This window comes from Gopherus flavomarginatus, chromosome 5 (assembly GCF_025201925.1).
Source record: "Gopherus flavomarginatus isolate rGopFla2 chromosome 5, rGopFla2.mat.asm, whole genome shotgun sequence".
Lineage (NCBI taxonomy): Eukaryota > Metazoa > Chordata > Testudines > Testudinidae > Gopherus > Gopherus flavomarginatus.
Window position 1 is genome coordinate 116,535,932 of NC_066621.1, and position 26,454 is coordinate 116,562,385.

The window sequence follows — 26,454 nt, forward strand, 5'->3', positions numbered from 1 at the left end:
AAGCCAATCAACAGGCACCAGTAATTCAGTTGAGATCAGACCTTTATTTTTCACACCAGCACTGAAGATCTTGGACCTCCAAAGCAGACCGCTCCTCTGAGAAGTGACCGTGTCTGGGGGCAGTAAGAGTGAGGGTGAGGCAGGCAGAAGGGGTGAGGAAGGGGGCCCTGCTTCCTCCCTGGGAAGCGGAAGGCCCTAGTGAGAAGCCACCATACCCCTCCCTGCATCTGGATAATGAGGAAGGAGGCAGAAGGTGGAGGTTGGCTGATCCCAGATTGGAGGCTTCTCTTCAGGATGGCTCTCAGCTCCAGGATGTCCATGTAGAACACTAAGCACTCACGCTTTTCCTGTGGCTGCTCCAAACCCACTGCCGCAGCACTGTGTCTGTGTGGGAGAGCGGTGTCCATGCAGGACAGGGTCAGCTTTAGGGAAAATGGCACCCTTGCTGAATCTATATTTTGGCACCCTTTGAATTAGAGAACAGTAGCATGGGGCACAGAGATCAGGTGCCTGCCAGGCTGCATAGGGAGAAGTTTGAGCCCAGGGTCTCCCCTCACCATACACCCCTGACCATCAAGCAGGAGGGGAGGGAGTGCACAGCTACTGCCTGTGCCCACAGGAAGTGGGGACCCAGGGGCTGTCTACTGGCTCTGTAGGGGGTACCCTGCTGCCTGCAGCTCCCAGAAAGGCTGGCAGCTCAGGGCAGCACCCGCCCGGCTGGCAAGGGGCTCCAGCCCAGCTTCCACTCACCTGTGCTGTGGTAGCCCAGTCCCACCAGCTTGTGGCACTGAGACGCCACATCCTCCCCCACTCCAATGCCCTAGGCAGTTGCCCACTTCGCCCACTCATAAGGCCAGCCCTAGTGCAGGATGACAGGAGGAGGAGACTACTGTCTGGCACCAGCTCAGGGTGCGTCACATACTCCATGCTAACAGGCCCTGGATTTTAATGCAAAATGCTTCTAGTGAGGTTCAGCCTGGGGTAAAATGACACAAACTCCGTGGATTAATCCATCATGTGCTGAGCACAGCCCTGAACAGAATGAGGAGACATGAGCCCTGTCCATCCCTGCAAATCTCAGCCTCAGTTCAGATGATAGTGGTCCCTGTGGAGACTTTGGTCCTTTCTGAGCCAGCACCACACTGCAGTCAAGTGCAGGTACCACTGGCCATGCCTTTGCACAGCACCAGAGGATGCTTTCTCCTGGCACCCAGGAGTTCCCCTCCTCCATCCAAAGTTATCTCCTCTCTCAAAAGGAGCAAGAAAATAGGGCTCCTTCTGCTCCCTCCTACCACGATAGGTAGGAAGAGGGGATTGGATGCCAGGGGAATGTTTTGGGGAGAAGCCCCCTCTGGGAGGGATGGAAACCTCCACTCTCAGCAGCACCCAACAACAAACAGCTTCGACAACAGGCAGAAAGGAAAGACTCAGCCCTGGTTCCTTCAGTAAAATCCAGAAACCATCACCTCCTCCCTGAATACTTATTGGCTCCTGGTGGCTCTGCAATTCAACATCTATTAATCAGGTGTTTCTGCAGCTCCAGTCTCAAGCCTCAGTACTTTCTTCAGCATCCCTCACTCACTGGGAGCCGCCTCGCTCTCTCGGTTCTTGTTAGTTCCCATCTTCCTCTTCCAGAGAGTTTCAAAATCCAAGTGTGAAACTGCAATTCAGCAACACACAACTGAGTGCCTTGCCTTCAAAGGGGGATCCACTTCTTCCCCAGGAGCTGGCCCACGTACACCCCACTATCCCTCTCCTTCCCTGCCCACTTCTACACCATCCACCCATTGACAACATATGCCTCTGCCATTCATCTCCCTGCCCTGTTCAGTCCCAAATTCAGTCCAGGAGCTAGCAGGCCGCCCATGCTGATGGAAATAGGTCTGCCGCTCTCAGTCTCACCTTTTCCAGGCTGGTGCGATGTCCCACGCTGACTAGCGTCATCCCCAGCTGAGCGCAAGTGCGGTATAGCTCATTTTCCACCTCCTCTGTCAAAGCACTGGTGGCTTCATCCAACACTAAGAGCAAAGCAGAAAGCCCCATCAACATGGCATCATCCAAGGACTGCAACCAGTCAGGCTAGCAAGCCAGCTCGCCCGGCCAATCCCTGCTCTTTAGCCTGCTTTTCCCTATAGGTGTGGATTCTGGACTGAGCAGCTGCTGAGACCCTTGCTCACATGCTGCATGGAGCTGTCAAGGCTGAAACCTCCATGGAGGGACTCTTAGGCAAAGTACAAAAAAGATACCAGAGAAGCAGGGCAGGGACCTTTGTTCACCGCTGGTCCGCGCTCCCAAAGCTACTATCTACTGAAGGGGAAACCTGGTCTTCCCAGCAGGACTCCTACTCCAGCCAAAAGAATGCAGCTCATGTCATGTACCCCCTCCAGCACAGTCAGATGTCAGTGAGTATCACCGGGGTTTGTCTTTCCCTAAGAAACCTTCAAACACCTTATAATCTGGAGAAGTCTCCCCTATGAGAAAGCTCAAGGGCTGCCCCATTCACTCCACAAGCTGGACCTCAGTTCTGTGGCAATGTTTCTGACTTCAGTTACACACAGGTGGGCAGACTGGAAATTCTGCAGCCGTTTCACTGAAATTAAAAATGAAGGCGTTTAATGAATACTACATTCCTGGAGTCCCTGGGGTATTTTACAGACTCCACAATTTTCAGTTTTCAATATGCCAAAGATTTCTGTACAGGTGGCCAGGGTTGTGAGGAAACAAGCTGCAGGTGTTGGTGGCAGGGGATCGTGCTGGAAGCACTTCCACTCTCGATTCACTTTAGCAGAAACATCCAGCTCAACAATCAACAAGGCTGCCAGGTACATTTGGATCTTTAGGTTTCAGAATCAACATCCCAAGGTGATGAATGGGACAGATCATAGAAGTGCAGGGCTCAAGTCGTCAATTAGTCCAGCTCCCTGCACTGAAGCAGGACCAAGTCAACCTAGATAACCCAGACAGGTGTTTGTCTAATCTCTTTTTAAAAACCTCCAGTGACAGGGATTCCATAATGTCCCTTGGTAACCTGTTCCAGTGCTTAATGAGCCTTACAGTTAGTTTTTCCTGATATCAACATAAATCTCTCTTGCTACAGGTTAAGCCCATTACTTCTTGCCCTACCTTCAATGGACATGGAGAAAACTGATCACTATCCTCTCAATAACAACCCTTAACGTATTTGAAGATTTATCAGGTTCCCCCCTTCACTATTTTTTCCTCAAGACTAAACATGCCCAGTTTTTTGTACCTGTCCTCATAAGTCAGGTTGTCTAAACTGTTTCTCATTTTTGTTGCTGTCCTCTGGACTCTCCAATTTGTCCACATTTTTCTTCAAGTGTTGTGCCGAGAACTGGTCACAATACTCCAGCTGAGGCCATGCCAGTGCAAAGTAGAGTAGAAAAAATACCTCCCATGGCTCAGATATGATTCTCCTGTTAATACACCCAGAATGGAATTTGCCTTTTCTCAAATGCATCACTTTGTTGGTTCATATTCAATTTATGATTTATTATAGGTCCCAGATCCTTTGCTGCTGCTGAGCCATTTATTCTCCATTTTGTAGCTGTGCACTTGATTTTTCCCTCCTAAGCACAACACTCCCTCCCAGAGCTACTGTTTCAGGCTTCCTGCTGATACACAGACAACACTGCACTGGTTCTGAGCATGTCATGTTTTCAAGTTTATCTTCACAACCATTAGAGCGAGAAAAACAAAAGTTTAGATTCCAGAGCACAATTCCACACCAAAGGCTGGGTTGTGTGGCACTGCTGAACACCAGGGCCTCCATTATAACAGCCGCCAGCCGAGGAAGAGGAGCCTCCATGAGCTCATCCTTTGAAAAGTGACTTCTGATGTTCTTCTATGAAATGTTGCACTAAGTGGGGTTACAAGCTTCCCCGACGGAGCTTTCAGGGAGCCTTGCTGAATACGCACCCCCATGTAGAAAATTTTCTGGTAAACAACTGAGCTAAGGATGAGATCATTTTTCCCACTTGGTGTGTCTTCCCCCTCCCCCACTTAATACCACTCAATCCCTACACCCGACCTCCCCTTGGAATATAGATCACAGATACACTCGCCCTGCCAAAACGCTACATGATCATTACCAACAGCTACTGTAAATAATTCATGCACAAGCCTCTCCCTGGAGGGGAAGTGATCTAGTGGCGAGCCCAGTCACAACCTTCTCCCCAACAACTCTCTCACTGTGGGCCAGAGAACCTGATAGAGCTGAGTTACAGTATTGAGCTTTTTTGCCTCCCCCTGTACTTTGTGTACCGTGGACAATGAACAAAACATTCACTCACAAGTTACCTCCTGTACTACACACAGACACATAATAATGTACTTTCAGTGCAGATATGTAAGATTGCAAAGTCAAGCATTCAAAAGCCAGGATTAAGGTTGCCCGTGTAACCAGCACTAGAGGGTGTTGTGAAACCACTTTACCAGTGGATTTCACAGATCTTTGCTGACACCAGAGCAATGGTGAGACTCCAGAGTCTTGGGTTCCACTGCAGGTTCTGGAAGGAACACGTTCTAGAGGACACAGCCTCTTCTGCCCTTCCCCCATTGACCCCTTCTGCCTTGTCTCCTCCAACCTGTCCCATTCCTGCCTCTTACCCACCCCGGGTTCCTCATCCTACTGAGAGCACAGGAGAGACAGGCTCCGTGCTCTCAGTTCTACTGTCCAGTTCTCTCACAGCCTACAGCAGCAATTGTAGGGAAAGTCTGACTCAGCCCTGGGCTACAGCATATCCAATGCAGATCGACTCTTCTGCCAAGCTAGCTCCGAAGCTCTAGCAAGTCTTTAATGAGCAGGTGCAAGTTGCAATTTTTTGAAAGGCTTATAACTTGACTAAAATTTGGGCAGATTTTCCTGGAGGATGGCAAAAGGCACATTCCTGACACAAAGGCCATCTCCTTGCCAAACTTCAAGGCCTTGCTCCAAAGTGTGGCCCTGGAGGCCCAGGGCAGATGGACTGTGGAATCCCTTTCCCTAGAAGTGCCTGGAAAGCATGCCAGAGACTGTGGCTGGAGCCTACCCAGACTCAGGAGAGCTTGTAAGTACACAGTTCCAGGCACATGGGTCCAGACACAGCAGCCTTGTGAGCATCCAGAAGGGGAAGCCCAGCCAGGCCTGTGACACTGAGCAGACACCCAGCATAGAAGATTTCAGCCTGAATGGTTACTGTTTAGCAAAAGTTATAAACAACTGAAAACAGGGTCTTGTAATGGCAAGTATCAGGCAATCTTAATAATGGATGATGCTTTCAGCCCCTTTAAGAGGGGGAGCTCACACGCCACAACCTGTGTAGGAGTCCCAGGGAAAGTGTGTGTTTTCAGTCCATCCTTCATGAGATACCATCCCATGGCAATTCATACTCTCCTTTTGTCACTTTACTCACAAGCAGCCTGGTGCCTTTTCCTGTTCTGCCCTTGAGCCAGGAACATGCTCAATGGCCCTGTGCACCATACAGCCTCGCTCGCCTTCAAACGCCTCTTCCTCACACACTTCTTCCCATTAGCCTTCCCGTCTTCTGCAGTCCCTCTCCACCCATGGCACTGATCACAGATTTTAATATATTAAAGCTGAGGGAAAGAATTAGAGATGCCAACACAGGAGAGCATCTCTTGTGCTCTGTCTCAGTGGGACCCCTGGTTCTCCCTCACCTTTGTTCAGCCTCTTTTGCACAGTTTAGTTTAACAGACAAAAGCTCCCTACGGCAGATATTTGCCACTTTTTTGGTCCAGCAGGCACCCTGAACTATGGGACTGTATAAATATGTTCACTGGGACAGATGCACACTTCATCTAGCAGCTGGAGGGTGCACACAGGAAGTCATGACTGATGGCAAAGAGATCTGGACGGTTCCTGGCAAAGGAAAGGGGGTTTTCTAAACAGTCTCTCTGCTGGTTTATCCTTCCAGCTGCACAGAGACTCGCTCTTCTCCAGCCTGCCGTCACTCACCTGCATATCTGGGTTGGAGGTAGAAGAGCCTTGCAAATGAGAGTCTCTGCATCTCCCCTGGGGACAGGATGTCATACCTGCAGCAGAGACAAGAATCAGAACGATGGGCAATTAGCACCAACTTGCTGATGAACCGAACCCTCTGGCAATCAGTAACACCAGAGAACCATGTGAGCCACCTTCACTGTCTGCTTCACAGAGCAGTGGGCTCAGAGCAGTCTCCTGCAGAGGCACTCAGCCCCCCACATTCACATGGAGCCAGCTCCTTTCCAAGGTTGGCACCCACAGCTGTCAGATTTAGAGTTTAGGGGTGGCTCTGCAACTCCAGGGATCTGATTGCCTTGGGGCAGATGTGCCTATGTAGGACTATCAGACTCAGATGCTGGGGGCAGGGATGCAGGAACAGACTCTCAATGCTAAAATGCCATCTTTGTTCCCAAATACCATTCCCTTACCCCAGTGTGGCGGGATGCAGAGGATATTCCCCTCAGAAGTCAGGTCAGCTCTGTGTGACTGCTCCGCACTCACTTCCACTAAACAGGAGATCTACACAAACCCAGCCTCAGACACTGCCCCAGCCTTACCAGTTCCAATCCACCTGCTGGTCCAGACCCCCTGTGCGCGCCAACAAATCAGACTGCAAATGACACAGGAGAGAGACTAATGAAAATGTGAGCACGTCCCCAGCTCTGACCAACAGCCTCCCATGGCAGATACAACCCTGAATAGAATCGCTCCTAGTCCCCAATGCTGTCCTCAATAACCCCTTTCCATCTTTCTCACAAATGTGCCTCCTGATTTCACCTTCCCATGAGAACCCTTCTCTCAACCCGGTGTCACTCCTGCCCTTGATACGTTCCCACCTCCTCACTGGTGTCACCTTCCATGGCAATACTCCTCCTCTGCTGAGCCTAGTGGGAGGGTCCTGTCCAGGTTATAGAGAACACCCTGCACATGACACCCAGCACTGTGCTGCCCTGCCGGGAGACGTAGGACAGCACAGTGCCTCCAGTGACAGCACAGGCCCGTTATGCTGTTGTCAGCTCCCTTAGCAACTCACCAGCCCAGCCAGCTCCAGGAATTGCAGGATCCTCTCATCATCTGCAGACCCTAGAACACAAAAAGCATCATCAACATGTTCAGGACAACGGCACCACTAAAGCAACACCTTCGTGGGATCACCAAGGATGGGCCAACAGGGGCCCAAATCTCCCACTGCTTCCCATGAGAGTTTGTGGTTGCTTATCTTTTAATAAAGTCATTTAAAAGTTTAACTTTTGTCCGTCTGAATCACCGAAGAGCTGCAGATTTCACACTCCACCCTTCGGCCCAAGGCTAATCCTCAAGCAGCTCCTACAGGCCCACCACATGCAGGGGAGGTTAAACACCAACATCCAGGCGCAGCACCATGAACAGAACAGACTTGCCACTCTAGGCAGCAGGTTTCAGAGCTGTATCTAGAACCTGGGTCAGTGGAAAACAAGGGAGGAGAAACAGCCTGAACACAGAGCCCAAGGGTTCAGTAGTTCTGACTGTTCCCAACTGCCACAGAAACGTGCCTTAAGCAAGACTGCCTAAAAGCTCTAAACCTCATATTGCAAGCCAGGAAATCCCTGGGGTCAGAACACAGGCATCTGCAAACGGGGAGTTCTGGGAGGGGAATAAGAAGTTCCAACAAATTAAGGGACAATATCAGAGCTAAAACGAGCCAGCCAGTTGGAATCTAAAATGGACACATGAGCTGATGTGGAAGCTGAGCAGAAGGGCCACATACCTACCAAGTGCCTCTCTGAAGTGAAGTTAGCCTTTGCCACCTCGACATCAGCCAACTACAATGCACTCTACATGTGGCTACGCCTCCAGCCTATCTGGAAGCAGAATGTAGTCACCAGCTTATTGGGCATTACTTCATTCAGATAACATTACACTGGAGCTCTGCAGTCTGCACTGGCTTCCAATCAGACTCCAGTCTGGTTATAACTGACAGAATCCTACAAGGCTTGACTCCTGGCTACATCGGTCACAGGGGTGTGCTTGGGGGAGGGGAGAAGAGATACCACCCACAGCACGGCCTGACTCTGGAACACACTTCCAATGGGTCTGACAGAACCAAGATTCATTTGCCTTCAGGACATAATGCAAAAGCCAGCTATTTTCTCAGGTTCTTTGTGAGGGGGTAGGTTTATTTAGAATAGGCTCCCTAGGCAGGCTCTATACTCTGTGAAGCAGACATAAAACACAATAAAAGTTACAAGAAATGACTGTTCAGCCCACCATGGTACAGCATAAATACCTACCATCCAACACAACAAATCCAGGAGGAGGAACATCCAGTCGTGGGTTGTGTGACAAAGAGCTGTTACATTGGACAAGTAGCCCTGTGGTCTGGGTAAACTTTGGATGGGCAGTTTGCGGAGCACTTTTTTGTAAGCTTTGTTTTTGTATATTTGAGTGTTGTTTTTTTTAAAACCCACACACACACACACGATCTGCTGGGAAAGGTGCTTTCAGAAATCTAACGAAATATCTATTATTTACCATGACAACAAGACATAATTTGGTTCTGAAGGGGGCTGGTGATGAAATATTTTGGGTAACATTACAAAGAACAAAGGAGTGTCATAGGCAACTACTGCAGCACTGAGAGAGAGAGAAAATCCACAGCACCCGAGTACTTGAATCCACTGATCTTGTTCTCATGGGGGAGTTCCACTCCTAAGATACCCTTCATGGACCTACTTCTTACTGATCAGAAGGTGCAGACTCAATGTGTGACTAATTCAGAATCTAGGAGAATTGAGAAGTGTAGTAAGGGTGATTTGAGTACTTCTACTCCACACACCTGTATGGAGATCAGCAGGGAACCCTAGAAGATTCCATACATAAGTAGCAATGAACAATGATGCCGAGCACAAGAGACAAGCAACGGCCAATGCGGCTTCACAAAGGGCTGTTCACAAGAGCGAATCCTCCTCCCGGAAGTGTATGGAGAGCATGGAACTGAACTACAGACACAGATAAGGCTTTCAAGGAAACACTAAGGGCAGCAAAGGCAGAATGAGTTAGTGCTGCTAATGTATGGATCGGCAGGGAGGTGACCGGGCTAGAAACAAAATGTGCCAGTGGGGTGTACAGGACAGGTGCAGCCAGTGACCATTTAGTAGCTGCTTCATTTAATTTCCACTCACCTGAAACTGGATAAATCTTCTTCAGAGGATAAATCACCTGGTTGAACAAACCAAACACAGACCCATGTCAGAGGAAGCTGGACATGGAGTTCATCACAGCCACATGCTGTGCCCAGAACTCAGACACGAGGAGATGAGCTGTCACCTGTCCTCTCTCCTATGAGCCTTTATGCAGCCCACAATTTCCTAGCACTGGAGTTGCTTGTCCTGTCTCATCCGCTCTGAGTACAACTAGGGACTGGGACTGTCACACTTTGTGCAGCCGGCCTGTGGGACCCCTGCACCAAACTGACTCACCTGCTCTCGCAGGGTTCCATCTGTGAAGAAAGGTCTCTGTGGCAGGAACACCACCCCATGAGGGCCAAAGCAGGTCAGCATGTGGATGTTCCCTGTATAGATCCAAGAGAGAATCACACCAATTCACAAGCTCACCTTCTAGCCCTTTCCCGGTGCACAGGCCTGCATTAGTGAGATGCAAGCACTAGGTAATGATCACAGTTCCACATATCAAAGGTCAGGTGCTCAGCAGAGTACACTGATGAGAAGTTCACACCACAGCATACGGGAAAGGGGACAGCTCGAATGCACCAGTGACAGCACTCACACTCACAAGTGCCAGAGGCCCCAACTTCCCACAAGTGGCGCAAGTTCCACCCACCAACCTCTCTGGGGCAGCACCAGCTCCTGCCCTCTGTTTAGTTGGATGAGGTTTTGGAGGAGTCACCATCCTTACCCCGTGTGCAATCCCAGAGGCCACCAAGGACCCTCAGGAGTGATGTCTTCCCTGTGCCAGTGTTCCCCACAATCAGCAGATTATTCCCTTGGGAAATCCGTAGGTCCAGGTCCTTGATGAGCAGCTTGTCCGAGGATGGAGCTGAGAGAGAGACTCGCTCCAGGAGGAAGGCTGTATCCCCCAGCACAGTCTGCTCTCCAGGACCACTGGAACCCAGAAACCAAGGTAGAGAGAGAAGAAAAGACCAAGGGTAAGTGACTGAGCCTTGAGGTGGTGAGGAGCAGATGGCTTTCAAATGACTTATGCCTTCCCTAATGTCATATTTAGGGCCTAGATATCATGGCGACTGGTGCCTACTGACAAACTCAACAGATTCCAGCCTTCGGAGCTAGAAAGCACCAGTCACTGGGGTACCAAGGTGTCATTTATACCAGCTATGCCATAAGGAGCTGCACTCTGAGCTCAGCTAGCAACAATCCTGACGCGTGAGGCGAATCCATCCATCTCCTCAGCAACCTGCTCTGGCCCAGGAACCCAGCAGGAAGGAATCCGGGAGCACAGAGGCAGCAGAAATAGCAGGAATAGAAGTTACTGTGCTGGCCAGAGGCATCTGACAGAGGCCCAGGCCAGGATTTTCAGACTTTGGGGACTGCAGTCCTCATCCGGGAAAGGCAGGACACTTTGATTCAGGCCTGCTTTAGACTTCTAGGTTTGGAAAGGCTGACCCATGCCCTTGAACATACTGGTACTAATCCCACAAATGGAAGGAACACATTCAAAAGCGTAGAAACACCCCCAAATGCAGGGGCTGTCCATGTCCGACAGGATGTGATGACCTGGGACAGTAGCAAGAAGGAAAATGCTGAAGGAGAGCCCCATAGTGAGGAACTGCAGGAAGCCTGAAATTGGCCACAGCCCTGGAGAACACATTATCAGGAACGATCCAATTGGTTGCTGGGGTCGGAGCAGACTAGATAGAGCTTCTCTCTCTCTAGAGACATTTACTATTTTCACTATGGTCGTGCCCTGAAATCCTAGTTGGGATCAGTACCCCACTGTACTGGGTGCTACATGTACATGCACATGAAGACATGCGCCCTGCCCCAAACAGCTTATCAACTAATTTGAAACAAGATGCAACAGGTAAGCGTGACAGTTGGCGGGGAGAGGAGGCAGCTAGTAACAGACCACATGACTACGAATACATTGGCAGACTCAACTTGCTGGCCTCAAAGGGCTTTTTCACAAACACCCGGCTACCAACTCCCGCCTCTTATTGAGCTGGTTCATTTCCAAGGCTACAGATTCCTTGATTTTCCAGTGATATGAACATACTTCCCTGCCTCAGGGAGATTTTAGGGACATGCCCAATGGTCGTTTAATCTGTGCCTATTCCTCAGGCACACCGGATGCAGACCTCTGCCTCTCCTTATAGCACCCCTGTGGGAATTCAAGGGAGAAGGACCCGATGCTGCAGTGTTTGGAGGAAACCCTATTTTACAATCCCAGAGGCACATCCAAAATGCCTGATGAACATGAGAGTTTTTCTGACAGCCTGGAAACCCAGCTGCAGACAGTAAGTTACCATCCCAAGCTCAGGTTGCCCGCAGATACTCACTGGTCAAAGTCCCAGTTGGTTTTGGCTTCTGATTCACAATCACGGTGTTTCCTGGAGAGAGATAGCAGCGTCTCCTGCAGCTCCCCAATTCTGTAAGACAGAGTGGGTAGCAGGAGGGACAGACATGACTCTGCAGCCCTCTCCCCATATTCCAGCTCCTGTCCTCACTGGGCTTCTTAACAGATTGTATTTAATGCAACGTGCTCAGTGCTGTACAGGACGTAGAGCAAGTCCTGTCCTACAGAGCTGCCAGGCTGAACCACTAACATGACGTCCACTACTGGGGGAATGGAAGGAGGTTAAAAAAAGAGTTCTCTTTTGTTTTTTAATTACCCAGAGTTCCTAAGCAGTGGGCATGATGGGGAGCTTTAGGAGGGATGCTGGGAAGGAGATGCAGTCAGTTCAGTGCCTTCCATTGCAAGCTACTCACTGGACTAGAAAGCACATGGACACTAGCGGGCTGCGACTAAGACATATTTTAAAGGAAGAGCTACCCTTCCATTCAGCTTCTCGCCTCCTCAGTGGCCTCTGCTGGCAAGGGGATTCCAGTCATAGGCAATCAGCACCCAGCCTCTGGAGAGAAGTGCTCCCTGACAACCTCGGTTCCAAATGGGCCCACGGCAGTGACCTTTGAGTGTGAGTTCTCTGGGGCAAGGGCAGTCTTGCACTAGATGTATGGACGGACCATGCCTAGCACCATCTGGGTTTGGGTCTGCGGATGCTATCTTCATACTAAGAATGACACCTCCTACAAGCTAACCCCACATTAGCAATCACCCCTTTCCAAGGAGTCCTGCCTAGGGTACAAGCTTCCCCACTTCTGCCAGAGCTGCAGACTGGGACATTCCCAGAAGCCTTGCACTCGGGCACCAAGAAGGTTCCCTCTCCTGGAGACAGGACTAAGGGAGGGCAACTCTCACCTGTGGGCATAGCCAGCCACGTCAGACAAGGTGGCGGAGAGATCGATGAGCTGGCTGAAGCAGCTGATGAGGTAAATAGAGACAAAGGCATTCTGCCGGAAAAAGTCACATGAGAAGAGTTAGCACAGAGACGGGGCTGCAGCACCCAGAGCTGAGGCGGCTGTGCCTGCCCTCGCAGCCAGCAAGCTAGTGGCAATAGGATACCATATTCTCAGCTAGGGGCAGCCATCACAGTTGGGCATGTGCAGCCACTCAGACTCTAGGAGAGTGGTGACCCAAAGAGAGACGAACAACAGAGAAAGCAGCACCAGACAAGAGACTTAACAGGGCTCACCTGCACCAGCCTGTAGACTGACCCAGGGGAGATCCCTCCCAGTGTCTGCCAGGAGCTGTCCTTTCTCACTCCCTGCAGCCATTGAGCGAACTGCCTCCCATAAGGCCATCCCTGAAGGGAACACGATCAGCCCATTGCAAACCCAAAAACTGGCCGGGGGCCTGGTGGTAGGACTCGGCGAGGAGAGGGCACTAGGTCTCATTCCCCACAGGAATCCCCACTGGCCTGAACACTCCCTAGAGCCCTGGACACGTGCATCACACTGATGCCGTAGGAATCTCAGAGTGTAGGGAGCTCCTCTCAGTACTCCAAGGGTTAAAACCTCTAACAGCTTTAAGCGAAAGAGGAACAATCAGAAGAACCAAAAGGAATTCTGAACAAACAGGCTGCAGCTGGTAGGTTAGCACATCCATGAGTCCTGCCAAGCTGCACTGTGACTCCTGCCAGCACTGCGGTCAGTGTCCTCTTCCTGGTGTCACACTGACCACTTCCTCCCCACCCTGCACTGGAAGTGGTCTGCTACCCTCAGATTCATGTCTCTGCTACACAGCCTGGAATGCTAAGCTGGCTGCTTTTAGATCTGCATTACCAGTCTCAGACGGTTTTTGTTCAGCTGGGAACCAGTAAGATTTGGAGGCCCCTCCCTAGGGGCCTAGTGAGGCAACAAAAGCAGGAGAGAGATCAGCCTTCTAGACAGAGCAGTTCCATGCAGACAGGGACTTTTGGAGCCAAGAATCTGGTTTCAGTCAGCAGAAGCAGTGGGCTTGGCAGTGCTTCATGGGCCCACCCCTGCTCCGATGCCTCGTGCTGTCTCATCAGTATATAACCTTTCATTTAAAACAGGAGGGCCTGATCCTGCAAATGCCTGCGTGTGTGATTAGCTTTCCATATGTGAGTGCAGCGAGTCAATCACAGACCTAAGACTTTGCAGGCACAGAACCTATGTTTCTAGCCCTTATGTTGACAAAGAATGTCCTGAATGTGACCCAGTGAAGTCAGCCACCCCTACCAAGTCACGCCCTCAACCTCAACCTCCAGCACCGCGTCTCGCAGCGCACTCCTCGCTCTGCTCTCAATACCAGATACCCCTTCTGCTGGAGCCCAGCCTTGCACAGCACATGGCTCTCTCTGGACTTAACACCAGACCCTCAGGATTGAGTCAGCCTGTGTGCTATGTCACATCCCCTGGCCTAGTGTCCTGCAGGGTGCAAGGGGAAGAAACGCAGCACATGGAAAACGTTCCTCTAGGAGATGGTGCTGAACTCACCTTGCTGACCAGAGCGCTCAGCTGTGCTGGATCCAGGTCCCCATAGACACCACTAAAGATGGGAACGGCAATCACCACGTAACTCAGAATGCTGCCCAGATAGTCAAAGGTGTTGATCCCAACTGGATATAAACACATTGGCAAGAGTTAATGAGCAGGGAGCACCCTCTGTCCCAGGCAAACCCAAGTCCAATTTCTGAGGCCAAACAGAACTAGTCCCACCCTCCCATTCACACGCCTCACACTGCACCTCGGGTGTCAAGGCAAAAGACAGCAAAAGACCCACATCGCAGGGATGAAACCACTTGGCATGAAGCTCTCCCAGCCAGGGCACCAAAGTGGAGAAAGCCATCCAGATACCACCACCCACGTAGCTAGAATACCTTAGATAGGGCAAAATCCACCCAGCCTACTTGTTTCCAAATGCCAGAGCCCCTGCTGCCTCTTAGAAACGTGGGGAAGCAAAGTGGCCAGCCAAGCCAGGACGCAGGAAGGAATATCCGGGGGATCTGGCTGGGGCAGGAAGCCTACATCACTGACCTTCCTAAGGAACACAGGAAAGGCAGAAACGCTCAAGTGTTCAGAATTCCCACATACACCACTCCACTGTTTGCAAAGCGTGAGATTCTACCCTGAAGGCAAGGCACTCACTTGCCCTCGATCCTAAGTACTAAGGGACTAGCTCAGGCAGAGCTGGAATCAGGATCACAGTCAAGATTTCTGGGCAGCACCAGGACAAGAGGGACATGCTTTACACAGACGATCTCAGAGCAGCTCCCGTTCATTCCCACCAACCCTTCTCCCTTCCAAGAGCCCAGTTTCCCAGACGCTCTTAGTGTGGATGACCGAAATCCCAAGTGCTGCTGCCACCTGTTCCCCTCAGAGTCTGGATTCCGGCAGAACCGGTTTCCTGATTTGGTCCTCTGGCTTTGCCAGTGTCCCCCGCAAGGCATCAGTGTGACACCCAATGTCATTCTCTCCTGAGTTCTCCTCTAGGAAAGCTATGGCCCCGCAACAAACCCTGAGGTGCCAGTACACCAATAGGTATGGCCTCCTGAAGCCAGGAGCAGTGGAGGAGTAGCCAACACTCCTATATGTCCCTGGGGACGCACTCCCCAGGCCTGATGATTACCCTGATGAAGCTGCCACATGCTCCCTGCAAATCAAGGAAATTCTTCACTTACTGTAGAGCCACAGTTCTTTGCCCATCAGCTCCCTCTGTGTCTGCAGGAGGCTCTGCAACCGGCGGTCAGTTCTCATGTGCTCTACCTGCCCAGCTCTGCAAAACAAGACAGTAGCATGCCATGGATCTACCAAAGCCATCACATACTGGGTGCACTGCAGAGATGAAAGCATTGCAGGACTATTGTAGCTATCTGGATCATGCCCATCACTATAGTATCTGGGCAATGTTATTGTGGTGGCCAGGCACTCAACACCCAGGTGCCTGGTGAATGTGCCTCTGAAGAGCTTCGTGGCTAAGGCAGGTGGCCCCGAGAAAGAATCTGCCAGAGCACCTTGGTATTCCTATTAGACATACAGGCCAAAAGAGGCAAGTGATGACCGCAAGGCCCAATACCGGACTAGGGTGCCTGCAGTGCTACTTCATGCACCTGAACAAAGAGCATTCTGGAACGGATAGACAAAACACTGCAGTGTTCCTGGAGCCAGAAAGGGAAGCATGAGGCGAGCTGAGGAGGTGACATCTAGCCACCAAGATGCCCAGGCCTTACTTTGGCCACTGCTCTACAACTGTTACCATGCTGGAGCAGCAATGGACTGATTACTGGTCTCTTGTGGGTCACTTTGGCTCAGGTCTTCAACATCCTGAGAAGCCAAACCATGAAGTACTTTGCACAGCTAATCCAGGTGAATCTATGCCTATTGCATTCATGTCCCTGGAGCTGTCTGACTAAGACTGGATTTCAAGCCTGGAAGGGGGCTCCTCTTCCACCCCAGCTTTACTAGGTGCCGATATAGTCGCAGTCATTGCTGACTCTTAGATCCACACCACTCTGACTGCACACTCGGGGCCTAGCTCCTTGCACCAGAAAGGTCCATTTACACACCAAACCACCTGGGCTGAGGCCTGCAACAGCTACTTCCACTCATTCATAATGTTTACAGCGCCCTCAGGTGGTGAAAAGCAGAAAAAGATAAAATGTTTAGTCCTCAAACACAGGCTGTGTCCACGCTGAATTTCTACCAACTCTAGCCCCAGCGGAGCAGCACAGGGGGCTAACCCCGGTGGAGCTGCCAGTGTAGGTCTAGTGCAGGTGCTTTTAACACCATATTGTTCAACTTGGCTCACAGCACATCTAGATGATACAGCAGTGAAGATACATGTCTCTAGCTCTCATTGTTAGCACCACATGGTCACAGCACTGGGCTAGACCGATGGAGGGAGAACCACTAAAGGTGCTCAACCAAATCAGGCCAGTGAGCCACATACACAATGGAGAAAGGGAGGGCTGGAGAATGGGGCAGCCCCTGTTGTCCCCCAGTGACAAGATCCCATAGTGTTAAGGCTAGAAGGTGAGGGGAACATTGACCTTCATAGCCCGCAGCCAGGCACTCCACTCTAGACCTTATCAAGCGGGAGCCCACAGACATCAGGGTTCTAGCCAGCTGGATGCAACACCTTTAGTAATGATCTGGTTCAGGCAGGTAAAGAGCATATTGGTAACATTCACAAGAGGTACAATGCTGGGAGGCACTGCAAACACCATACAGCACTGGGCAGGTCCCACCTGGGATGGCATGCTCAGTTCTGGGCACCTCAGTAGCAGCAAACATTGACAGAGTGGATGCAGTTCGGAGAAGAGCAACAAGGTGACCAGAGGGACTGAGCTAGGAGGAGAGAGAAAGAACTAAAGTCTGTCTAGCTGGACTGACAACAAAGGGGAAACAGGAGAGAGTAGCGGGATCAAATTAGGAAAAGGGAACATTAGAACAGATATCAGGAGAGGATCTTAACAGGATAGGATGAGGCCCTTGAACAGTCTTCCAGAGCAGTAGAAGAGGCCCCCGTCTGATGCACCAGAAAATGGTCTGTAGGCCATAGAATAATCCTAAACTGGACCCTGAAGAAGGGGGAGAGGGGAAAGGGTTGTTCCTCTCCAACTCCTAGGATTTTAATGCACTTGAGTTATATGTTGACCACTGACGGCAGGGTGCTGTGCAGAATCCAAAGGAAGGCACTGTACCACAATTACAGGTCTAGGAAACTCTCCTACAGGCACTTTTTCTTAAAGGAACCATAGGACCCAGCACAGGCCCTGTACTTGGATCATAGCAGAGCAGCAAGTTAGAGACTTGGTACCAGACACGGGGGCAAGGACAAGGGCCCTTAAACAAACAGGACGGGACAAGGCAGTGCAAGCAATAGGCTAGGTCCCTTCCCTTACTGTTCTGGAATGTGTGAACTGAGCAGGTACTCTAGGAGCTGGAAGGATCCATGAGAAGAGATGAGAAGAAACAGGTTAATCCATCATTTACCTGTAGAAAGCAGCTGGCTCGGCATTTACACGAATCTGCATGTGCTTGAACCTGCACAACACAAACCAAAACATGAGACACGATCACCCCACGGATTACACACTGAACACCCCTGCAGCAGAAAAATCCATCCCTGCTCCTGCCATCATGCTGAGCGACCTGACAGATTCTTAGCCCAGAAATGGGCCTGAACACAGGGCCAGAGGCCTTGAGCAAGGTTCAGAAGGGCACTACACTGCCCTGTACATAGGTACCATCAGTGCAGGTCAGTTTAGTGGTCTAGTTTGGTCTCCTCCCTTCTGCACCAATCACACTGGACCACTGGCATCCCACTTGCTGGGACAGTCCAGTATCCCATAGTTTGTTTACTAGCCCAGTATCTCTGATACACTGGATCAGATCAATGAGCCCATCTAATCCAGCATCCCCATGCTGCACCGTATCACACCAATAGGCACATCTGCTCTGCTGTCCACACCTCTGATAATGATGGATGCTGGATGCTTCAGAGGAAGCTGTCAAACCCTTACAATGCACCTGGTCATTGACCAATACCTTTCCAGTTTATGCACTGAAGTATAAGGAGAGATTTAGAAGACCTAAGGTGTGTGTGGGGATTTCAGGCACATCATGAAGGTAAGTGCATGTGCATGGTGGGAGGAACAGGAATGCCTCAAGTCTCAGCCACCATTCTTGGTGAATGTGGATCAAGATCCAACTTAACAGAAGCTCTGTGCTTCCTCTACTCCACAGCACCTCACTGCAATTAGCAGCAGCAGCAAGGGATCAGTGGAAAACACTGATGGCTGGACCAACGGAGACCCAGGGGCGCTGTCTCACCAGGTCACACTCTAGTGGCAGGGTTGGGTGGGGCGTAGCACGTTGATCCCAGATGGGTCTCTCTGAGGCTGGGTTCAGTGGGCTCAGAGGAGCTGAGCAGGCTGACTTGCTTAGTCAGAGGAGTGGGGAGGAGATTAGCCACATATGGGTCAAACACTGAGTGGACTGGACTGGGGGCTGAGCAGGCTGGCATTAAGCAGAGCAATTCCAGAAAGGGTCAGTGACAGCAAGACTCCCACCACTCACCTGAAATCCCCCTCCAGCTTCTCCTGATGCACCAGTTTCGACACAATGGGACTCATCAGCACCTTGTTAACAACTGTCCCAATGACAAAATACCCAAAGATACTTACTGGGCCCAGCCAGCCGGTGCTAAAGGGGAAGATGGAGAGAGGTTAGCGAGCAAACCCAGGAATGGCCACACACCAGACTGGGAGGGTAGTCTCAGCAACACTCACCCCACTATTACACATGAACCCCAGTACCCTGGGACTAGGAACTCTACCCACCCCGCATACAGTCAGAGTCATTCCCACCAAATCAGTGCCAGGAATCCCACACCGCGTGCTAGTGCCAGGATTCAAATTCCCAGCCACTAAATTCTGAGAACCGTAGCACTCCCGAGAACGGTATGAAAGCAGCGCTGAGAGGTGCAGTACTCCAATGGGAAGGTGCAAAGATCCTACCTGTGAAAGCACTGATAGGTGTAGTAGCCCAGTGTAAAAGGAGAGATGATGAGTTTACTGGCCATGGAGCTTAGCTGTCTGCAGAACCTCTCCACATCTTGACTGATTCGCTGGTCTCTGCTCGACATAAAACAACACTGACTGTTAAAGCCAAGTATGAAAGCAAGAACAAATCAGAACAAGAGATAATAAAGCCCTGTCAGGACGCACCTAGTTTCTTCCCCCACCGCTACCACCCCACACCCTGGGAAGGGCTGTTCCATTTTCTATTCTCAGGGCTTTGTCCAATCCAGTTTTTGAGGAAGCAAGTAATGGGGCTTCCCTCACTTCCCTTGCAAAACCGTTCCACAACCTGACAGGACTTATTAAGATGCCATTAATAACACCCAGACACAATGTTCTTTCTCCATCCTTGGTGCTCACAACCCTGCCCCTACTTAGCCATCTCTTGGAGCCCCATGTGCACTACAAAACCACCAAGTCACTTCCAGACCTCTTAGCCTGATTACACACATCATTTAACAACACAGTTAGGGGCCCTATCCACGCTGCCAAAGGCTGATCCTGCTGCAATCAGCTGCTTGACCGGATTATGTTTAAGGCGTAGGCTGGCCCCTTATTCAAGCTACACATATTTTTCAAAACTTTCTCCATAAATCAATCCCTCACTTTCACTGCTCTCCTTTGAACTCCTTCCAATTTGTCAATATCTGGCTGGGAAGGAGGTGCCCTGAACCAACACATTACAGGAGGCACAGCTTCCCCAGAGCCAGGGAGAGAGAGACTCTCCCTCCTTAACTCTGTGACATGTTCCCTCTGAAACCCCAAAACAGCACCAGCTTTTTGTTTTTATGCTGCCCCATCATACACTGATCTTAGTGCTGCTGCTGCTGTCCTCCCTCCTCACAAGTGTTTGTGACCATCTCTCATCCAGTTACATTTTAACTAGACTGGAAACCGGGGGCAGGAATGTTGTTTTTCCTTTGTCTGTTAAGCAACATTTATGGCTCCATATAAGTAATATTAATTGAGATACCCTGCTAGAACCCTGAGCTGTCTGGATGTGTTACCCTGATGGTGCCCATCTACTTATTCCCTGCAGCGCAGAGGGGAGCGAGAGAAAAAGAAAGAAAGAAAGGTAGTCCCCAGTTGGACTACAGGGTGTGGGCTAACAAGACACCACCTCACCATTACTGCTTAGCCTCTAACCTCCTGGGGCAGGGGAAGATCCCTGAGGAAAACCCGTCAGACACATTTACGTCCTGGAGTATTTTTAATTATGAGCCATAGCAGAACACGTTTGTTTGGGGGCGGGGAATGAAAAGTATTCCATAGCGATACAATAAAATCATTCTGCCACAGAATTTAGGACTTGCTGCCATACAATTTGGTCCCATGTTGCTGAGGAACCAAGGGGGCCCTGATTATATAGCGCACATCCCAAGGTTAAAAGCAAACATTTGACTAAGATAAGGCCTTGGCTACACTCACACTTTACAGCGCTGCAACTAGGGTGTGAAAAAACACCCCCCTGAGCGCTGCAAGATACAGCGCTGTAAAGCGTCAGGGTAATCAGGGCAGCAGCGCTGGGAGCGCGGCTCCCAGCGCTGCACGCTACACCCGTAAGGGATGTGGTTTACATGCAGCGCTGGGAGAGCTCTCTCCCAGCGCTGCCGCTCTGACTACACTCACACTTAAATTCCAAATGTAGCCATACCCTCAGTCTGGTAAGGGCCCTCTCTGTTCCTTCCCTGGAACAGCTGGATGTGCGCGAGTTTTTGGTTTTGATCCATGCATGCTCTGCACAAGCTGCCTATCACACTGAGACATCCAGGTGTCTTGACCTTAGGCACAACTTTCTAAACCTGTTTCTGCATGTTTGGTCTCTAGTGCAAAGTTTTGTCAGCAACAAACATTTCTTGAGGTTGGCGGCAGCTTCAGTCATGGCTTGAGAATCATAGTTGTGCCACTCCTGTATCTCCATCCCACACAGATGTGGTGCTAAATCACTTTTATTACAGAATGATCATGATCCTCTTAGTTGAGAGGACTAAATTACCTGAAGTCATCTCCATTAACAAGAGTTATGGTCCCCATTAAGCAATCATTTCCTGTAACTATCTCTGGGCTCAGCTCAATTCCCTGGGAGGTGTCACCAGAAAGAGAAGTGAATTGTACCACTAGTTATCCAAGTCTGAAGTACCCATTCCTCAGCCTGTAGGCAGGGCTGTGTATAATGCCATTATGCAGCCATCTAACGTGCTACAGAACTAATTTCTTTTTTTTTATTTTGCCACAAATATTTAGTTCAGAATCTGAACAAAAAAAAACATGCATATAGCCCCTCTTCTTTCCGTGATACAAGTGCAACTAACACGGTGACTACAAAAATCTATAGGCAGCCTGAAACAATAGCTCTAGGAGGGGTGACAGCTAAATGGAGGGACCTCTCAAAAGCCTAAGGCTGTCGATTCAAATAGCAACATTAACTATTTAGCTGCTCATCATTTTATCAGGATCATCCAGCTAATATACGCCTCCTGTCCTTGCTTGTTGATGCAGTGGCAAATATTGCAGTGAGGTGTAATGGAGAAGCCAGTTGTCAAAGTTTGCTGGGATGAACTATGAGGAATTCAACTCTCCACCCACTACTCCCAAGTTCAAAGTCACCTCTGACCCTGCCCAAAAAGGGTTGGGAAAGAGAAGATATACCCCCCTTCTCGAGTTCTAAAGGCCTCTACTGCAAGAAACAAAGCCAATTCCCAAGCCTTTCCTGGGAGTCAAAAGCCCCGGCTGACCCCTGCCTGGCTGTCAAAGCCTTTTAGAAAAACACATGATTCCAATTAAAAATTCTGGGTCCGTTTAAAATAAAAAAAAAACAAAGATGCCTGTCCCAACTGGACTGGGGAGAGAGGGGAAGAGGGCGGAGGGGAACCAGCTGTATGGTTCCAAAGTCCCTGCCACAGGATAACACCTTGCACAGCACATGGGTCTTGTTTATAACCCATACCACTGTGCAAATAACTAGTCTCATTATTTTAAGCCTCAAGTGGGCAGATTTTCCTTGCTCCATATTTGAGCCCTGTCAAAGAGGAAAGATTTACCCTGGGCAAAGCACCAGCCCAAAGGATGATCTCACATCCCTACCATGGAGAGCAGGGTCCTTAAGAGGGAAGCAAGGCCCTGAGGGAGGGAGCTGGCTGTGGGGGCAGAGGGAGGCTGCATGAAGCAGGTAAGACCTGGTAGCACAGAAGATGATCCACCAGCAGAAACAACAACACTTTCTGCCAACCTGCAGGCAGTGAGATCTTTTGGCAACGAAGAGAGTTCTCTATGAAAAAAATAAATAAAAAAAAATTGGAGATATACCTATCCTATCAGGAATTGCCTTCCACCAGGCACAGAGACAGGGGCCCAGGCCACCCAGCACTAGAGAAAAACCCACAGAGTAGAATCATACACACAGAGAGCTCAAAACGGCCCCCTACCAAGGGCAGCCAGATAAACAGACATGGTAGCCAAAGAGCAAGGAGCAGTTCAGGAGACGCCAAGCAAGGAGCAGTTCAGGAGACGCCAAGCAAGGAGCTGAAAGAAGTTGCGAACAGCCTACGGATTATCGATGTCCTCGCGCAGCACGTTCAGGGTGTAATACACCTGGCCCTTGAAATAGTAACCATGAAGGTATTCGGTGAGAGTCTTCCTCCAGCTCACATACATCAGGTTACAGATAAACTGGTCCAAGCTTTTCAGCTGGGATGAGGCAAAGAGAGACAAAAAGAGGGGCAGGGAGAGCAATCATTTAACGATACAAATCCAAAATGAATCAGCAATAAAAAATTAAATGGCCCACTCCACATTCAGCTGTCTGTACAGGGCAGAAGGAAGTCCCAGTCCCTCCCTTTGGGCACTAAGCTCCAAGAGCAATGCTGCAAGCTGTACTCCCGGGGGAATTCTGTGCCAAAATATTAAAAATTCTGCACACAATTTTCAAATTCTGCAGAAATCAAAACAACACAATATAATCACACCAGTTTCAATTATTTTTGGTTATTTCAAAATACCTCTCAGCAAGTATGTCTGTAACAATACCAGACAACAAAAAAGATTCAGAAAATGTTTTTTGACAAATAGATTCCTTACTAGGCGTAAGAATACAGAACTCTAAGTAATAATTCATTTAAACTACAATATAGAACTGTATTTCCCACACTCCTCAGAAGCAGTGCAAAGGCTTGGGGGAGTCAGGGGTAATGGAGGAGCTGAGGGAGAGTAAAGTAAATTGTTGGGAAGGAGCCTGGGAGTGAACTTGGAGGCTGTTGGGTATGGGTGGGAAAAATGTGGAACAAGTGTTTTTTGAGAGGTGGGGAGGGATTGTTAGCAAGCTTCCCTCATGAAGACCCTGGCTGACCCTTAGCCTCTCCCATTCAGTCAGGCACATCTGCCTGTCTCCACGTATTCCGGCACCCCCATGTGTCCCTCCACTCCCACTTAGACACCCACTCCCGTGTTGCCTGCACTCCTCCCCCTGTCCCTATAAGGCTCTATATCCCCTTCCCCATGTGTCTCTGTGCCTATGTAGCTCTGCACCCCCCCCCATCACCATGTGGCCCTACATCTCCCTCCCCCGGGCCCTGTGCCTCCACTCCCATTCAGCTCCGGCCCCAGTCTGTCCTCCCATACAAGCCCTTATGAGACCTTGTCTGACTCCCCCAGCACCCTACGCTGTCTGTCTCCCCATAGACCCTGTCTCCTGACCAGGCCTGACAGGTGCTGTGAAGAAGGTGGCTCTTTTTCTTCCCTAGCTGGACAGGAGCTGCTGCTGTGTTCTATTGCCACAATGCCCTCTGGTGAGCAAAAGGCAGAACTGCAGCAACATTTCGGCAGAAGCTTTTTCTGCATAAAAAGTTTAAAATATGCATGGCTCATTAATTATGCAAACACACACAGTAGTGCAGAATTCCCCCAGAAGTAAAGCTGATGAGGGATCCCTGGTCTGAACAACAGATCCCAGGCTTGAGAATACACGCTGCAACCTAGGGAGAGCTCTCCTTTTTTATAGGCTCCCTCTCTGTTCCTCCCCACCCTAAGAGGGCAGACGGGAATGGAGGGGAGAGAAGGTGGTTACTGTCTTACCATAGGATCCCTCTTTGCTCTCTCTAGCCCTCTGCGAGCACATGCCTTTCTTACCGTGGAATTGAGTACGATGAGTATCACAGCAATTGCAGTCAGGGTTTTGAACCCAGAGAAGTCTTTGCTCCCCAGGACCCCGTAGTACTGGCTAGGGATCAATCCCACCTGGTAAATGACCAACTGCTCTGGGAGGCAACAAGAAACACAGAGGGAAAATTAAGGGCTGAGGAGGCACAGTGGAGGAGGAGGGGCAAGAAGGATACCCCAACGAAAGACCTGGAATTGCACCCCTCCCCTCTGTCCCCCAGCCCAGCCATTCACTAGCTCACCTAACAGGGCAATGCTCAGCAGGGTCAGGAACATGAGCACATTCTGGGAGGACCATCTGGGAAACAAGATGGCCTGGATCTTCCCAAAGCGTCGCAGAAACTGCAGGTCCAGCTGGGGCTGGGGCCTGCTGAGAGAGAGAAAAAGCAGGAGAGTGAGGTTAGCAAGCAGGCACTGGACTCCTGAAGGTGCGCTACGTAATCTACCTTTTACAGAGAAGTAGCCATCTCTGCTCCACCCCACCCCAGAGCCTGCTTCCCTGGAACCAGACTCTATCAACCCTTCCTCTACCACAATGGAGGAGTCTCACATCCCTAGTGACAGCTGCAGGAGAGGCCAGGGACAAGCCTTGGAGCACCAGGAGTGTAGTGATCCTCAAAATAAAGGACTCTACATGCCAAGAGAACAAACTGCAGAGCTGCCCCATAGAACATACACCTGCTTGGTTCGAGGCCAACCAGGGGTCAAGTGTATTCACAAGAATTCATTAGTGAGGGATTCCACAGCAGAGCTTTTGTGCTGGAGGATCCCAAAGGAAAGTAGCCAAGATGGCTCCTCATGCTGGAGAATATGAATCCTTTCCTGTCCCTTCTACAGGCTGGGATAGGCTTAACCCCTTATCATGCTTCATGCGGCATGGTGGATTGATCCCACCTCACTGAGTGTGAATCAGAGAAGCTGTTGCTCCAGTATTCTAGATCTACCTCCAGTGCATGCCAAAGAAGTGTGGCTATTTTACATTCTGGCAAGTTGCATCTAGCTTGTCCTGCCATTGAAATACCAGAACAGGGAAAATGAGATGATTCCATCTACAGAAGGAGTAAAGCCCAATTATCCACAATCCCTTGGAAAACTGGCCCACCTGACTCTTGAGTTGGATCCTACAGTCTAACCAAAGTGCTGAGGCTAAAGCCACCTTCCTGTTCTGTTGCTCCAACAATTCCCCCCTCTCTGGGTCACACTCCCTTCGCTAGTTTCATATCTCCTTCTACACCACATTCCCACCCTGGGTATCAGCCTCCAGGCTCTCTCAGCTCTTCCCCCAGCAGCCACCTTTTGCTATCCAATGGACCCCCCTCACTACCCATGCTCTGCCAGCTCCCCTTCCCTAGCTATCTAGGTACTCGCATGGCCCTCATGGCTGTAATATCAGAACACTCTCAGGCTCCTTTCCAGTGCCCCACAAGCAGCTGAGTCAGCCCCACACTGCCCTGGGCTGGCCCCTGGGATCCTGGACACAACAGAACTTCCCTCTCCTCTTCCTCCCCTACCCCATACCCCCGCCAATCAATGGGGGAGGGCACGCAATGGCTGGCAGGCGGTATGGGGTTTGGGGGGGGCCTCCAGCCAACATGCCCCCCACACCCCTCCAGCCAACGTGCCCCCATATCCCCCGCACACTCCAGCAACCAACGCGCCCCCCCAATACACCCCGATCCCACTCACCGGCCGCCGGCGCTCCCCGCCGCTGCGCTCCCAACAGCCATGAGCCCAGGGCAACCCGAGCCGGACCCCGCAGCCCGGGCCAGAGTCCGAGCGAGACCGTCACCTCGCCAGCGTCCTGCCCCGCCCCGGCCACTACATGATGAATGTTCATTACTTCTGAATATTCATATTATGCCCTTCTCAGCCCGCCCACCAATGGAACTATAGAGTCTCTACACCGCGAGGCAGACAGGCGCCGCTGGGACCATAGAATTCGACAGCTGAGATAGAGCACTTCCGGGAAAGGGAGGAGAGGACGCGGTCAACATGGCGGCAAGCAAGGCAAATCCCATACCATCGACATCTCGCCGGAGCGGCTAGAAGGGCCACAAGTCCTCTGCTACTGCTCCTGTTACACTCCCACCCAGTGGTTAAGAAGATACCTCAGCCCCACACAGTCCGGAATCACCACCACCGCTGCCTACAGCACAGCGCCCCCTAGCGCCACTGTTTG

At 50.6% G+C, this 26,454-nt stretch overlaps 1 protein-coding gene across 5 annotated transcripts; it reads right to left on the minus strand.

Moving 5' to 3' along the window:
* Window positions 1–24: 24 nt before the first annotated feature.
* On the minus strand, window positions 25–26,163 carry ABCD4 (ATP binding cassette subfamily D member 4). 5 transcript variants are annotated; one of them, XM_050955693.1, is made up of 19 exons: window positions 25,962–26,163; window positions 24,518–24,645; window positions 24,192–24,373; window positions 22,669–22,808; window positions 19,059–19,175; window positions 18,619–18,744; window positions 17,533–17,583; window positions 15,219–15,313; window positions 14,035–14,156; window positions 12,434–12,525; window positions 11,514–11,603; window positions 9,896–10,101; window positions 9,460–9,551; window positions 9,163–9,199; window positions 7,035–7,084; window positions 6,559–6,611; window positions 5,975–6,051; window positions 1,903–2,018; window positions 25–1,660 (listed from the first exon to the last, which is right to left on the minus strand). In XM_050955693.1, exons 1-19 carry the CDS (start codon window positions 26,000–26,002, stop codon window positions 1,565–1,567), a joined length of 1,911 nt encoding a protein of 636 aa, XP_050811650.1. In that variant the 5' UTR covers window positions 26,003–26,163; the 3' UTR covers window positions 25–1,564. The 5 variants fall into 5 exon arrangements, with proteins under 5 accessions (XP_050811650.1, XP_050811652.1, XP_050811651.1 ...); XM_050955695.1 differs by having other exon boundaries at window positions 24,246–24,373; window positions 25,962–26,101; XM_050955694.1 differs by having other exon boundaries at window positions 24,518–24,642; window positions 25,962–26,091.
* Between the last annotated feature and the right edge of the window lie 291 nt (window positions 26,164–26,454).

Excerpts from the sequence above, each read along its gene's own strand:
- ABCD4 (XM_050955693.1), bottom strand. The coding sequence starts at position 26,002 with ATGGCTGTTGGGAGCGCAGCGGCGGGGAGCGCCGGCGGCCG. Across the intron at positions 6,612-7,034 it reads TCCTGGAGCTGGCTGGGCTG|TCTGATTTGTTGGCGCGCAC; the intron begins GTGAGTTGCTAA and ends TGTCATTTGCAG. Across the intron at positions 6,052-6,558 it reads CAGCAGGTGGATTGGAACTG|GTATGACATCCTGTCCCCAG; the intron begins GTAAGGCTGGGG and ends TCTCTGCTGCAG.